Source organism: Entelurus aequoreus, linkage group LG28 (assembly GCF_033978785.1).
Source record: "Entelurus aequoreus isolate RoL-2023_Sb linkage group LG28, RoL_Eaeq_v1.1, whole genome shotgun sequence".
Taxonomy (NCBI): Eukaryota; Metazoa; Chordata; class Actinopteri; order Syngnathiformes; family Syngnathidae; genus Entelurus; species Entelurus aequoreus.
In genome coordinates this window covers 8,083,968-8,098,592 of record NC_084758.1, presented here as the reverse complement: position 1 = coordinate 8,098,592, position 14,625 = coordinate 8,083,968, and the positions used below count along the sequence as shown (strand labels likewise).

Here is a 14,625-nt window from a genome sequence, read left to right as displayed (position 1 = left end):
ATATTACAGAAACAGAAAGAATGTGAGAAATTGTCGTAAAGAGTCGTAATTTTACTCGACAAAAGTCACAATTTTATGAGAAAATTTTAAAATGTCGGCAATATTATAATGATGATAGGAATATTACTCACATCGTTTTACTCCAAACATGTCACTATTTTACAAGAATAACAAAAAAATGGGCAATATTGTGATAAAAGTCAGAATTTCATATGACAAATGTCACCATTTTGCATTAAAAAGTAATCATTTTACAAGAAAATATTGCAATATTACAGAAACGGAAAGAAATTGAGAAATTGTTCCCAATTTTATAAGAAGAAATTTGACACATTGTGAGAAAAAGACTGATTTTAGTTCATTTATTTATTTTAGAATTTTTTGGTTTTGTAATTGGGTTTTAATCTTCATTATTTACTTCAAGTTATTACAGTATGTCTCTATATACATATTTATTTACGTTTTTTTTAAATAAATTTTGGCCAAAGGGGTCGCATTTCAATCTCTTACACACACTTGTTATTTCATATGTTGGCCAGATGGGGAGCACTTTTAAAGAAGTGTATTTACAACATGAATAATATATACATACTATGCAAATATAAAAAAGCTTGTTGTGAAAAATGAGTTGGAATTTCACAAGAAAAACTTAGAATGTTGGCAGTATTATAATAAAAGTCGTCATTTTACGCAACGCAAGTCATAATGTTACAAAAAAAACTGAACATTTGTGCAATATTATGATAAAAGTTGGAATTTTACTCAATAACAGTCGCAATTTTACAAGAAAAGCTTAATATTTTGGCAATTTTATGAAAAGAGTCGTAGTTTTACTCGACGAATGTCACAATTTTATGAGAAAACTTGGCAATATTAAAATAATGGGAATTTTACTTGGCAAAATTACGAAAAATGTCACAATTTTACAAGAACAACAAAAAAATTGGCAACATTGTGTAAGTTAGAATTTAATATATGACAAATGTCACCATTTTGCATTAAAAAGTAATAATTTAACACCATAAAGTAGTCATTTTACGAGAAAATATTGCAGAAACAGAAAGAATATGAGAAATTGTCGTAAAGAGTCGTAATTTTACTCGACAAAAGTCACAATTTTATGAGAAAATTTTAAAATGTCGGCAATATTATAATGATGATAGGAATATTACTCACATCGTTTTACTCCAAAAATGTCACTATTTTACAAGAATAACAAAAAAATGGGCAATATTGTGATAAAAGTCTGAATTGTACATGACAAATGTCACCCTTTTGCATTGAAAAGTAATCATTTTACAAGAACATATTGCAATGTTACAGAAACGGAAAGAAATTGAGAAATTGTTCCCAATTTTATAAGAAGAAATTTGACACATTTTGAGACAAAGACTGATTTTAGTTAATTAATTTATTTTAGAATTTTTTTTTTGTAATTGGTTTTTAATCTTCATTATTTACTTCAAGTTATTACAGTATGCCTCTATGTACATATTTATTTATTTGTTATTAATTTTGGCCAAAGCGGGCGCATTTCAATCTCTTACACACACTTGTTATTTCATATGTTGACCAGAGGGGGAGCCCTTTTAAAAGCGACACACAGTCAATGTGAAAAATCCCTCCTTTTTTGGTGGACCAGCCTCATTTTGATAGATGCCACCACAAATGAGACATTGTCTATTAGATGCAATGTTATTGATTTATGTCATCACTTGTTCACACCTCCTCATATGGAAGACACTTTTCCTTCTTCGCGTCTCAAGAAGGGTAGAAATACAAGAACACACACACACACACACACAGGCTAAGTGGCGAGGTTAAGGAGTACAAGCAGCACATTTCCGGATGTTATAAACAGAGGCCTCAAATAAACGTCACTTGCTGATGCGGCTGATATTTTTTTGTCCTGTCCTGAAATTCCAGGAGTGCCTTTAAAAGGACAGGCGAGGTAGGAGAAGTGCTCTATAAGGCCAGACGGCCGCTGTAAACGTGCAAACGGCGTCTTTGCACTGTTTGGACCGGCGAGTCCTCCGCTGCACAATTTATGGCAAACAGACAAAACTACTTCCTGCGTACTTTCATGTGTCCGACACAAATGTACCACATTGTAGTACTTAAATGTACACAATAGTCTATTAGGAGTCTGTCAACCTCGACCATGGAATTTAGACCATTTTAAAGTGCTTTTAATAAACACATTCTTGTATTTGTTACCTTCTTGAGACGTGAGAAAAATGCCTCCCTCTTTAGGACCAGCCTTTCTAGATATATAAAGAAGTGTATTTACAACATGAATAATATATACATACTATGCACATATAAAAAAGCTTGTTGTGAAAAATGAGTTGGAATTTCTCAAGAAAAACTGAGAATTTTGGCAGTATTATAATAAAAGTCGTCATTTTACTCAACGCAAGTCAAAATTGTACAAGAAAAACTGAACATTTGTGCAATATTATGATAAAAGTTGGAATTTTATTCAATAACAGTCGCAATTTTACAAGAAAAACGTAAAATTTTGGGCAATTTTATGTAAAGAGTCGTAATTTTACTCGACAAAAGTCACAGTTTTATAAGAAAACTTTGAAATTTTGGCAATATTTCAATAATAATTGGAATTTTACGTGGCAAAATTATGACAAAAGTCATCATTTTACTCACAAAATGTCACTCTTTTACAAGAACAACAAAAAAATGGGCAATATTGTGATAAAAGTCAGAGTTTTATATGACAAATGTCAACATTTCGCATGAAAAAGTCATAGTTTTACATAAAAAAGTAACAATTTTACGAGAAAATATTGCAATATTACAGAAACAGAAAGAATATGAGAAATTGTTCCCAATTTTATAATAAAAAAGTCGACACATTGTGAGAAAAAGACTGCTTTTACTTCATTTTTATTTTATTTTGAATATTTGGTTTCTTCATGTTTCAAGAAGGGTAGAAATACAAGAACGCACACACACACACACACACACGCACACACACGCACAAACACACACACACACACACACACACACACACACACACACACACACACACACACACACACGTATTTGTTACCTTCTTGAGACGTGAGAAAAATGCTTCCCTCTTTAGGACCAGCCTTTCTAGATATATAAAGAAGTGTATTTACAACATGAATAATATATACATACTATGCAAATATAAAAAAGCTTGTTGTGAAAAATGAGTTGGAATTCCACAAGAAAAAGGTCACAATTTCACAAGAAAAACTCAGAATGTTGGCAGTATTATAATAAAAGTCGTCATTTTACTCAACGCAAGTCCAAATTGTACAAGAAAAACTGAACATTTGTGCAATATTATGATAAAAGTTGGAATTTTACTCAATAACAGTCGCAATTTTACAAGAAAAACGTTAAATTTTGGGCAATTTTATGTAAAGAGTCGTAATTTTACTCGACAAAAGTCACAGTTTTATAAGAAAACTTTGAAATTTTGGCAATATTTTAATAATAATTGGAATTTTACTTGGCAAAATTATGACAAAAGTCATCATTTTACTCACAAAATGTCACTCTTTTACAAGAACAACAAAAAAATGGGCAATATTGTGATAAAAGTCAGAGTTTTTTATATGACTAATGTCACCATTTCGCATGAAAAAGTCATAGTTTTACATAAAAAGGTAACAATTTTACGAGAAAATATTGCAATATTACAGAAACAGAAAGAATATGAGAAATTGTTCCCAATTTTATAAGAAAAAAGTCGACACATTGTGAGAAAAAGACTGCTTTTACTTCATTTTTATTTTATTTTGAATTTTTGGTTTCTTCCTGTCTCAAGAAGGGTAGAAATACAAGAACACACACACACACACACACACACACACACACACACACACACACACACACACACACACACACACTCTTGTATTTCGTACCTTCTTGAGACGTGAGAAAAATGCCTCCCTGTTTAGGACCAGCCTTTCTAGATATATAAAGAAGTGTATTTACAACATGAATAATATATACATACTATGCAAATATAAAAAAGCTTGTTGTGAAAAATGAGTTGGAATTTCACAAGAAAAAGGTCACAATTTCACAAGAAAAACATAGAATTTTGGCAGTTTTATAATAAAAGTCCTCATTTTACTCAACGCAAGTCAAAATTTGCTATGAAAAACGGAACATTTGTGCAATATTATGATAAAAGTTGGAATTTTACTCAATAACAGTCGCAATATTACAAGAAAAAGCTTAACATTTTGGCTATTTTATGAAAAGTTGCAATTTTATTCGACAAAAGTCACAATTTTATAAGAAAACTTTAAAATTTTGGCAATATTTTAATAATAATTGGAATTTTACTTGGCAAAATTATGACAAAAGTCATCATTTTACTCAAAAAATGTCACTCTTTTACAAGAACAACAAAAAAATTGGCAATATTTTGATAAAAGTCAGAGTTTTTTTATATGACAAATGTCACCATTTCGCATGAAAAAGTCATAGTTTTACATAAAAAAGTAACAATTTTACGAGAAAATATTGCATTACAGAAACAGAAAGAATATGAGAAATTGTTCCCAATTTTATAAGAAAAAAGTCGACACATTGTGAAAAAAAGACTGCTTTTAGTTCATTTTTATTTTATTTTGAATATTTGGTTTCTTCATGTTTCAAGAAGGGTAGAAATACAAGAACACACACACGCACACACACACACACACAAACACACACAAACACACACACACACGTTCTTGTATTTGTTACCTTCTTGAGACGTGAGAAAAATGCCTCCCTCTTTAGGACCAGCCTTTCTAGATATATAAAGAAGTGTATTTACAACATGAATAATATATACATACTATGCACATATAAAAAAGCTTGTTGTGAAAAATGAGTTGGAATTTCACAAGAAAAAGGTCACAATTTCACAAGAAAAACTTAGAATGTTGGCAGTATTATAATAAAAGTCGTCATTTTACTCAATGCAAGTCCAAATTGTACAAGAAAAACTGAACATTTGTGCAATATTATGATAAAAGTTGGAATTTTACTCAATAACAGTCGCAATTTTACAAGAAAAGCTTAATATTTAGGCAATTTTATGAAAAGAGTCGTCATTTTACTCGACAAAAGTCACAATTTTATGAGAAAACTTGGCAATATTAAAATAATGGGAATTTTACTTGGCAAAATTACGAAAAATGTCACAATTTTACAAGAACAACAAAAAAATTGGCAACATTGTGTAAGTTAGAATTTAATATATGACAAATTTTATGAAAAGAGTCGTCATTTTACTGGACAAAAGTCACAGTTTTATAAGAAAACTTTAAAATGTTGGCAATATTTTAATAATAATCGGAATTTTACTTGGCACAATGATGACAAAAGTCATCATTTTACTCAAAAAATGTCACTCTTTAAAAGAACAACACAAAAATGGGCAATATTGTGACAAAAGTCAGTATTTTATATGACAAATGCCACCATTTTGCATTAAAAAGTAATAATAATACATGAAAAAGTAATCATTTTAGGAGAGAAAATATTGCAATATTACAGAAACAGAACGAATATGAGAAATTGTTCCCAATTTTATAAGAAAAAAGTCGACACACTATGAAAAAAAGACTGCTTTTAGTCAAATTTAGCATTTTTGGTTTGTAATTGTTTTTTAATCTTCATTATTTACTTCAAGTTATTACAGTATGTCTCTATATACATATTTATTACATTTTTTAAATTAATTTTGGCCAAAGGGGGCGCATTTCAATTTCTTACACACACTTGTTATTTCATATGTTGACCACTTTTAAAAGCGACACACAGTCAATGTGAAAAAATATTGCTGCCTTCGCACCTGTCAATGTTTACTTTTGTACGCACATGAAATCAACAAACAAATCCTGACTTTGGAGCAATGTTCACGGACTCTAGTATTTGGCTCTCTTATTAGATGCAATGTTAATGCAAGGAAGGACAACAAGTTGGTGGCTTGGTGTGAGTTTAGCACGGCTACCTTCGACACGTTAACGCTGACCTTTTGGGACAGAGGAGGCCTAGTGGGGGTGAAAGAGTAACATGACATTTTAAGACGCGTCAAATCTGGACTGGGAAAACATTCAAATGACAGCCGTGACCGCGTTTGCTGAAAAGGAGCCGAGTGTGACGTCACAGCGCCGGCCACAGATTTCACGCTCACTGACATGTCGGGCTTGTAAAACACTACAAAAATCTCAAATAACAAAGATTTTTTTTATTTATTTTTTTAACAACAGTCTTTCATTCTGTTGTCGTTCGCAAAAAATGGGAGCTTAGAAACTCAACACAATCTGATTAAGTGTGGAAAGCAGCGTTTCCACTACATGTAATTGATCCTGGCAAAACACCGCGGCAAAATACAAGCCTCCGCACCTCACATGTTTTTTTTTTCTACATGAAAACAAATGAAAGTAATATAATGTATGAATAGATGTGTATACATCGTGAAATGCAGGGGTTCTCAAATCTCTATTTTTTTACGAAAAATGTGTTTACAATGCTAGCATGCTAACGTTATGCATCAAGTACCAAAATATAACTGAGTGTACCAACAAAATTAGTTAAAAAAAAACAAAAAAACGACATTAGCATGCTAATAGGAAACATTCGTCAAGTAACAAAATATTTGATGGGGAGGTGTATACCTGCAAAATTCGTAAAAAGGCTAGCAGGCTAATATTAGAATGCTAACGATTGTGCCGTGAGCTGGTAAATGTGCTACATGCCACAAACGGCCCTCGGGCTACACTTTGGACACCCTTGTGCTAAATGAACTAAAAGAGCTAGCATGCTAAAATGTGTCAAGTACCAAAATATAACTGAGGAGTATACCTACAAAATTAGTTGTTGTTTTTTTAAACTACGTTAGCATGCTAATGGGGAGCATTCGACAAGTAAAAAAAATATTGATATACCTGCAAAATTCGTAAAAAGGCTAGCATGCTAAAATGCGTCAATTACCAAAATATATTACGGAGGTATGTTCTTGAAAATGTTGTTTACAATGCTAGTATGCTAACGTTATGCATCAAGTACCAAAATATAACTGAGGAGTATACCTACAAAATTAGCTAAAAAAAAAAAGATTTTAGCATGCTAATAGGTAGCATTCGTCAAGTAACAAAATATTTGATGCGGAGGTGTATACCTGCAAAATTCGTAAAAAGGCTAGCATGCTAATATTAGAATGCTAACGATTTTGCCGTGAGCTGTTAAATGTGCGACAGGCCACACTTTCGACACCCTTGTGCTAAAATAACTAAAAGAGCTAGCATGCTAAAATTGATCAAAGTACCAAAATATATTACGGAGGTATGTACTTGAAAAATGTGCTTAAAATGCTAGCATGCTAACTTTATGCATTAAGTACCAAAATATAACTGGAGTATACCTACAAAATTTGTTGTTTTTTTAAAACTATGTTAGCATGCTAATAGGTAAAGTAAAAAAATATTTGATGCAGAGGTGTATAACTGCAAAATTCGTAAAAAGGCTAGCATGCTAATATTAGAATGCTAACGATTTTGCCGTGAGCTGGTAAATGTGCTACAGGCCACAAACAGCCCTCGGGCCACACTTGTGCTAAAATAACTAAAAGAGCTAGCATGCTAAAATGCGTCAAGTAACAAAATATATTACGGAGGTATGTACTTGAAAAATGTGTTGAAAATGCTAGCATGCTAACATTATGCATCAAGTACCAAAATATAACTGAGGAGTATACCTACAAAATTAGTTTAAAAAAACAACAAAACGACGTAAGCATGCTAACAGGTAGCATTTGTCTAGTAACAAAATATTTAATGCGGAGGTGTATACCTGCAAAATTCGTAAAAAGGCTAGCATGCTAATATTAGAATGCTAACGATTTTGCCGTGAGCTGTTAAATGTGCTACATGCCACAAACGGCCCTCGGGCCACACTTTGGACACCCTTGTGCTAAATGAACTAACAGAGCTAGCATGCTAAAATGTGTCAAGTACCAAAATATATCTGAGGAGTATACCTACAAAATTAGTTTTGCTTTTTTTAAACTACGTTAACATGCTAATAGGTAGCATTCGACAAGTAAAACAAATATTGATATACCTGCAAAATTCGTAAAAAGGCTAGCATGCTAATAATAGAATGCTAACGAATTTGCCGTGAGCTGTTAAATGTGCTACGGGGCCACACTTTGGACACCCCTGTGCTAAATTAACTAAAAGAGCTAGCATGCTAAAATGCGTCAATTACCAAAATATATTACGGAGGTATGTTCTTGGAAATGTTGTTTACAATGCCAGTATGCTAACGTTATGCATCAAGTACCAAAATATAACTGAGGAGTATACCTACAAAATTAGCTAAAAAAAACGATGTTAGCATGCTAATAGGTAGCATTCGTCAAGTAACAAAATATTTGATGCGGAGGTGTATAACTGCAAAATTCGTAAAAATGCTAGCATGCTAATATTAGAATGCTAACGATTTTGCCGTGAGCTGTTAAATGTGCTACATGCCACACTTTCGACACCCTTGTGCTAAAATAACTAAAAGAGCTAGCATGCTAAAATTGATCAAAGTACCAAAATATATTACGGAGGTATGTACTTGAAAAATGTGCTTAAAATGCTAGCATGCTAACTTTATGCATTAAGTACCAAAATAGGAGTATACCTACAAAAGTAGTTGTTTTTTTAAAACTACGTTGGCATGCTAATAGGTAAAGTAAAAAAATATTTGATGCAGAGGTGTATAACTGCAAAATTCGTAAAAAGGCTAGCATGCTAATATTAGAATGCTAACGATTTTGCCGTGAGCTGGTAAATGTGCTACAGGCCACAAACAGCCCTCGGGCCACACTTGTGCTAAAATAACTAAAAGAGCTAGCATGCTAAAATGCGTCAAGTAACAAAATATATTACGGAGGTATGTACTTGACAAATGTGTTGAAAATGCTAGCATGCTAACTTTATGCATCAAGTACCAAAATATAACTGAGGAGTATACCTACAAAATTAGTTTAAAAAAACAACAAAACCACGTAAGCATGCTAACAGGTAGCATTTGTCTAGTAACAAAACAATTAATGCGGAGGTGTATACCTGCAAAATTCGTAAAAAGGCTAGCATGCTAATATTAGAATGCTAACGATTTTGCCGTGAGCTGTTAAATGTGCTACATGCCACAAACGGCCCTCGGGCCACACTTTGGACACCCTTGTGCTAAATGAACTAAAAGAGCTAGCATGCTAAAATGTGTCAAGTACCAAAATATATCTGAGGAGTATACCTACAAAATTAGTTTTGCTTTTTTTAAACTACGTTAACATGCTAATAGGTAGCATTCGACAAGTAAAAAAAATACTGATATACCTGCAAAATTCGTAAAAAGGCTAGCATGCTAATATTAGAATGCTAACGATTGTGCCGTGAGCTGGTAAATGTGCTACAGGCCACAAACGGCCCTCGGGCCACACTTTGGACACCCTTGTGCTAAATGAACTAAAAGAGCTAGCATGCTAAAATGTGTCAAGTACCAAAATATAACTGAGGAGTATACCTACAAAATTAGTTGTTTTTTTAAACTATGTTAGCATGCTAATGGGTAGCATTCGTCAAGTAAAAAAAATATTGATATACCTGCAAAATTCGTAAAAAGGCTAGCATGCTAATATTAGAATGCTAACGATTTTGCTGTGAGCTGTTAAATGTGCTACAGGCCACATTTTGGACACCCTTGTGCTAAATGAACTAAAAGAGTTAGCATGCTAAAACGCGTCAAGTACCAAAATATGTAACGGAGGTATGTACTTGAAAAATGTGTTTAAAATGCTAGCATGCTAACGTTATGCATCAAGTACCGAAATTTAACTGGAGTATACCAACAAAATTTGTTTAAAAAAAACTAAAAAACTATGTTTGCATGCTAATAGGTAGCATTCTTCAAGTAACAAAATATTTGATGCGGAGGTGTATACCTGCAAAATTCGTAAAAAGGCTAGCATGCTAATATTAGAATGCTAACGATTTTGCCGTGAGCTGTTAAATGTGCTACAGGCCACACTTTGGACACCCTTGTGCTAAATTAACTAAAAGAGCTAGCATGCTAAAATGGGTCAAGTACCAAAGTATATAACGGAGGTATGTTCTTGAAAATTTTGTTTACAATGCTAGTATGCTAATGTTATGCATCAAGTACCAAAATATAACTGAGGAGTATACCTACAAAATTAGCTAAAAAAAACGATGTTAGCATGCTAATAGGTAGCATTCGTCAAGTAACAAAATATTTGATGCGGAGGTGTATACCTGCAAAATTCGTAAAAAGACTAGCATGCTAATATTAGAATGCTAAAGATTGTGCCGTGAGCTGTTAAATGTGCTACAGGCCACACTTTGGACACCCTTGTGCTAAAATAACTAAAAGAGCTAGCATGCTAAAATTGATCAAAGTACCAAAATATATTACGGAGGTATGTACTTGAAAAATGTGTTTAAAATGCTAGCATGCTAATGTTATGCATCAAGTACCAAAATATAACTGAGGAGTATACCTACAAAATTAGCTTAAAAAAAACTACGTTAGCATGCTAATAGGTAGCATTCGTCAAGTAACAAAATATTTGATGCAGAGGTGTATACCTGCAAAATTCGTAAAAAGACTAGCATGCTAATATTAGAATGCTAACGATTTTGCCGTGAGCTGTTAAATGTGCTACAGGACACACTTTGGACACCCTTGTGCTAAAATAACTAAAAGAGCTAGCATGCTAAAATTGATCAAAGTACCAAAATATATTACGGAGGTATGTACTTGAAAAATGTGTTTAAAATGCTAGCATGCTAATGTTATGCATCAAGTACCAAAATATAACTGAGGAGTATACCCACAAAATTAGCTTAAAAAAAACTACGTTAGCATGCTAATAGGTAGCATTCGTCAAGTAACAAAATATTTGATGCAGAGGTGTATACCTGCAAAATTCGTAAAAAGACTAGCATGCTAATATTAGAATGCTAACGATTTTGCCGTGAGCTGTTAAATGTGCTACAGGACACACTTTGGACACCCCTGTGCTAAAATAGATAAAAGAGCTAGCATGCTAAAATGCGTCAAGTACCAAAATATATTACGGAGGTATGTACTTGAAAAATTTGTTTAAAATGCTAGCATGCTAACATTATGCATCAAGTACCAAAATATAACTGAGGAGTATACCTACAAAATTTGTTTAAAAAAACAAAAAACTATGTTAGCATGCTAAGAGGTAGCATTCGTTAAGTAACAAAATATTTGATGCGGAGGTGTATACCTGCAAAATTAGCAAAAAGGCTAGCATGCTAATACTCGAATGCTAACATTTGTGCCTTTGTAGAGGGGATTTACGCTAAGCTTGAGTTTTCTTACACAATATACGTAGCATGTACGTCATTTAGCACGGGCTATTTCTTAGTACTCGAGCTACATTTAGCGTCCCTATGGTACTTTTTCATCGGGTCTCTTTAAATCAGGTGTACCTAAAGAAGTGTCCCACCCCGAGTTGCAAAAAAACCAGCAAGCAAAATCACTTCTCACCCGCCTCCTTGCAGACGGCCGCCAGGTCCGCCCCCACGTAGCCGTGAGCGGCGTCGGCCAGCTGCGTCAGCTCCAGCGCGGTGGCGTCGCACGGGATGGAGGCCAGACGCTTCCGCAGAATGTCGGCGCGCTCGGCGGGGTTGGGAACGCCCACCTGAGGTCGGGGACAGAGCGAGGACGTTGGAGGACGAGCGAGCGTTTGTATATTTAATGAATGTGGTGCTTAAAGGGCCCTGCAACTGAGGCCCCTTCTACACTACTTTAATCCCAGGAACACCATGCCTACTGTCAAGCATGTTGGTGGTTATGTATTTAGTTGTAGTTGCACTACCATCATGTATTTAGTTGTTGTTGTACTACCATCATGTATTTAGTTGTTGTTGTACTACCATCATGTATTTAGTTGTAGTTGCACTACCATCATGTATTTAGTTGTAGTTGTACTACCATCATGTATTTAGTTGTAGTTGCACTACCATCATGTATTTAGTTGTAGTTGTACTACCATCATGTATTTAGTTGTAGTTGCACTACCATCATGTATTTAGTTGTAGTTGTACTACCATCATGTATTTAGTTGTAGTTGCACTACCATCATGTATTTAGTTGTAGTTGTACTACCATCATGTATTTAGTTGTTGTTGCACTACCATCATGTATTTAGTTGTTGTTGTACTACCATCATGTATTTAGTTGTAGTTGTACTACCATCATGTATTTAGTTGTAGTTGTACTACCATCATGTATTTAGTTGTTGTTGTACTACCATCATGTATTTAGTTGTAGTTGCACTACCATCATGTATTTAGTTGTAGTTGTACTACCATCATGTATTTAGTTGCAGTTGTACTACCATAATGTTTTTACTTATAGTTGTACTACCATCATGTATTTAGTTGTAGTTGCACTACCATCATGTATTTAGTTGTAGTTGTACTACCATAATGTTTTTACTTATAGTTGTACTACCATCATGTATTTAGTTGTTGTTGCACTACCATCATGTATTTAGTTGTTGCACTACCATCATGTATTTAGTTGTAGTTGTACTACCATCATGTATTTAGTTGTTGTTGCACTACCATCATGTATTTAGTTGTTGCACTACCATCATGTATTTAGTTGTTGTTGCACTACCATCATGTATTTAGTTGTTGCACTACCATCATGTATTTAGTTGTAGTTGTACTACCATAATGTTTTTACTTATAGTTGTACTACCATCATGTATTTAGTTGTTGTTGCACTACCATCATGTATTTAGTTGTTGCACTACCATCATGTATTTAGTTGTAGTTGTACTACCATAATGTATTTAGTTGTAGTTGTACTACATCATGTATTTAGTTGTTGTTGTACTACCATCATGTATTTAGTTGTTGTTGCACTACCATCATGTATTTAGTTGTTGCACTACCATCATGTATTTAGTTGTAGTTGTACTACCATAATGTTTTTACTTATAGTTGTACTACCATCATGTATTTAGTTGTTGTTGCACTACCATCATGTATTTAGTTGTTGCACTACCATCATGTATTTAGTTGTAGTTGTACTACCATCATGTATTTAGTTGTAGTTGTACTACATCATGTATTTAGTTGTTGTTGTACTACCATCATGTATTTAGTTGTTGCACTACCATCATGTATTTAGTTGTAGTTGTACTACCATAATGTTTTTACTTATAGTTGTACTGCCATCATGTATTTAGTTGTTGTTGTACTACCATCATGTATTTAGTTGTTGTTGAACTACCATCATGTATTTAGTTGTAGTTGTACTCCCATCATGTATTTAGTTGTAGTTGTACTACCATAATGTTTTTACTTATAGTTGTACTACCATCATGTATTTAGTTGTTGTTGCACTACCATCATGTATTTAGTTGTTGTTGCACTACCATCATGTATTTAGTTGTAGTTGTACTACCATCATGTATTTAGTTGTTGTACTACCATCATGTATTTAGTTGTTGTTGTACTACCATCATGTATTTAGTTGTAGTTGTACTACCACAATGTTTTTACTTATAGTTGTACTACCATCATGTATTTAGTTGTTGTTGCACTACCATCATGTATTTAGTTGTTGTTGTTGCACTACCATCATGTATTTAGTTGTAGTTGTACTACCATCATGTATTTAGTTGTTGTACTACCATCATTTATTTAGTTGTTGTTGTACTACCATCATGTATTTAGTTGTAGTTGTACTACCATAATGTTTTTACTTATAGTTGTACTACCATCATGTATTTAGTTGTTGTTGCACTACCATCATGTATTTAGTTGTTGTTGTACTACCATCATGTATTTAGTTGTTGTTGAACTACCATCATGTATTTAGTTGTTGCACTACCATCATGTATTTAGTTGTAGTTGTACTACCATCATGTATTTAGTTGTTGTTGTACTACCATCATGTATTTAGTTGTTGTTGTACTACCATCATGTATTTAGTTGTTGTTGTACTACCACCATGTATTTAGTTGTTGTACTACCATCATGTATTTAGTTGTAGTTGTACTACCATCATGTATTTAGTTGTTGTACTACCATCATGTATTTAGTTGTAGTTGCATTACCATCATGTATTTAGTTGTAGTTGTACTACCATAATGTTTTTACTTATAGTTGTACTACCATCATGTATTTAGTTGTAGTTGTACTACCATAATGTTTTTACTTATAGTTGTACTACCATCATGTATTTAGTTGTTGTTGCACTACCATCATGTATTTAGTTGTAGTTGTACTACCATCATGTATTTAGTTGTAGTTGCACTACCATCATGTATTTAGTTGTTGTTGTACTACCATCATGTATTTAGTTGTAGTTGTACTACCATAATGTTTTTACTTATAGTTGTACTACCATCATGTATTTAGTTGTTGTTGCACTACCATCATGTATTTAGTTGTTGTTGTACTACCATCATGTATTTAGTTGTTGTTGTACTACCATCATGTATTTAGTTGTTGTTGTACTACCATCATGTATTTAGTTGTAGTTGTACTACCATCATGTATTTAG

General features: G+C 33.2%; 1 protein-coding gene across 1 annotated transcript in view; it reads right to left on the bottom strand.

The window, feature by feature from the left end:
- Positions 1-14,625, bottom strand: part of afg2a (AFG2 AAA ATPase homolog A) — a 208,969-nt gene that overhangs the window by 166,104 nt on the left and 28,240 nt on the right. Inside the window, exon 10 of the mRNA XM_062039646.1 lies at positions 11,590-11,743. Coding sequence (XP_061895630.1) covers positions 11,590-11,743 — 154 coding nt within the window. The remainder of the gene's footprint in view (positions 1-11,589; positions 11,744-14,625) is intronic.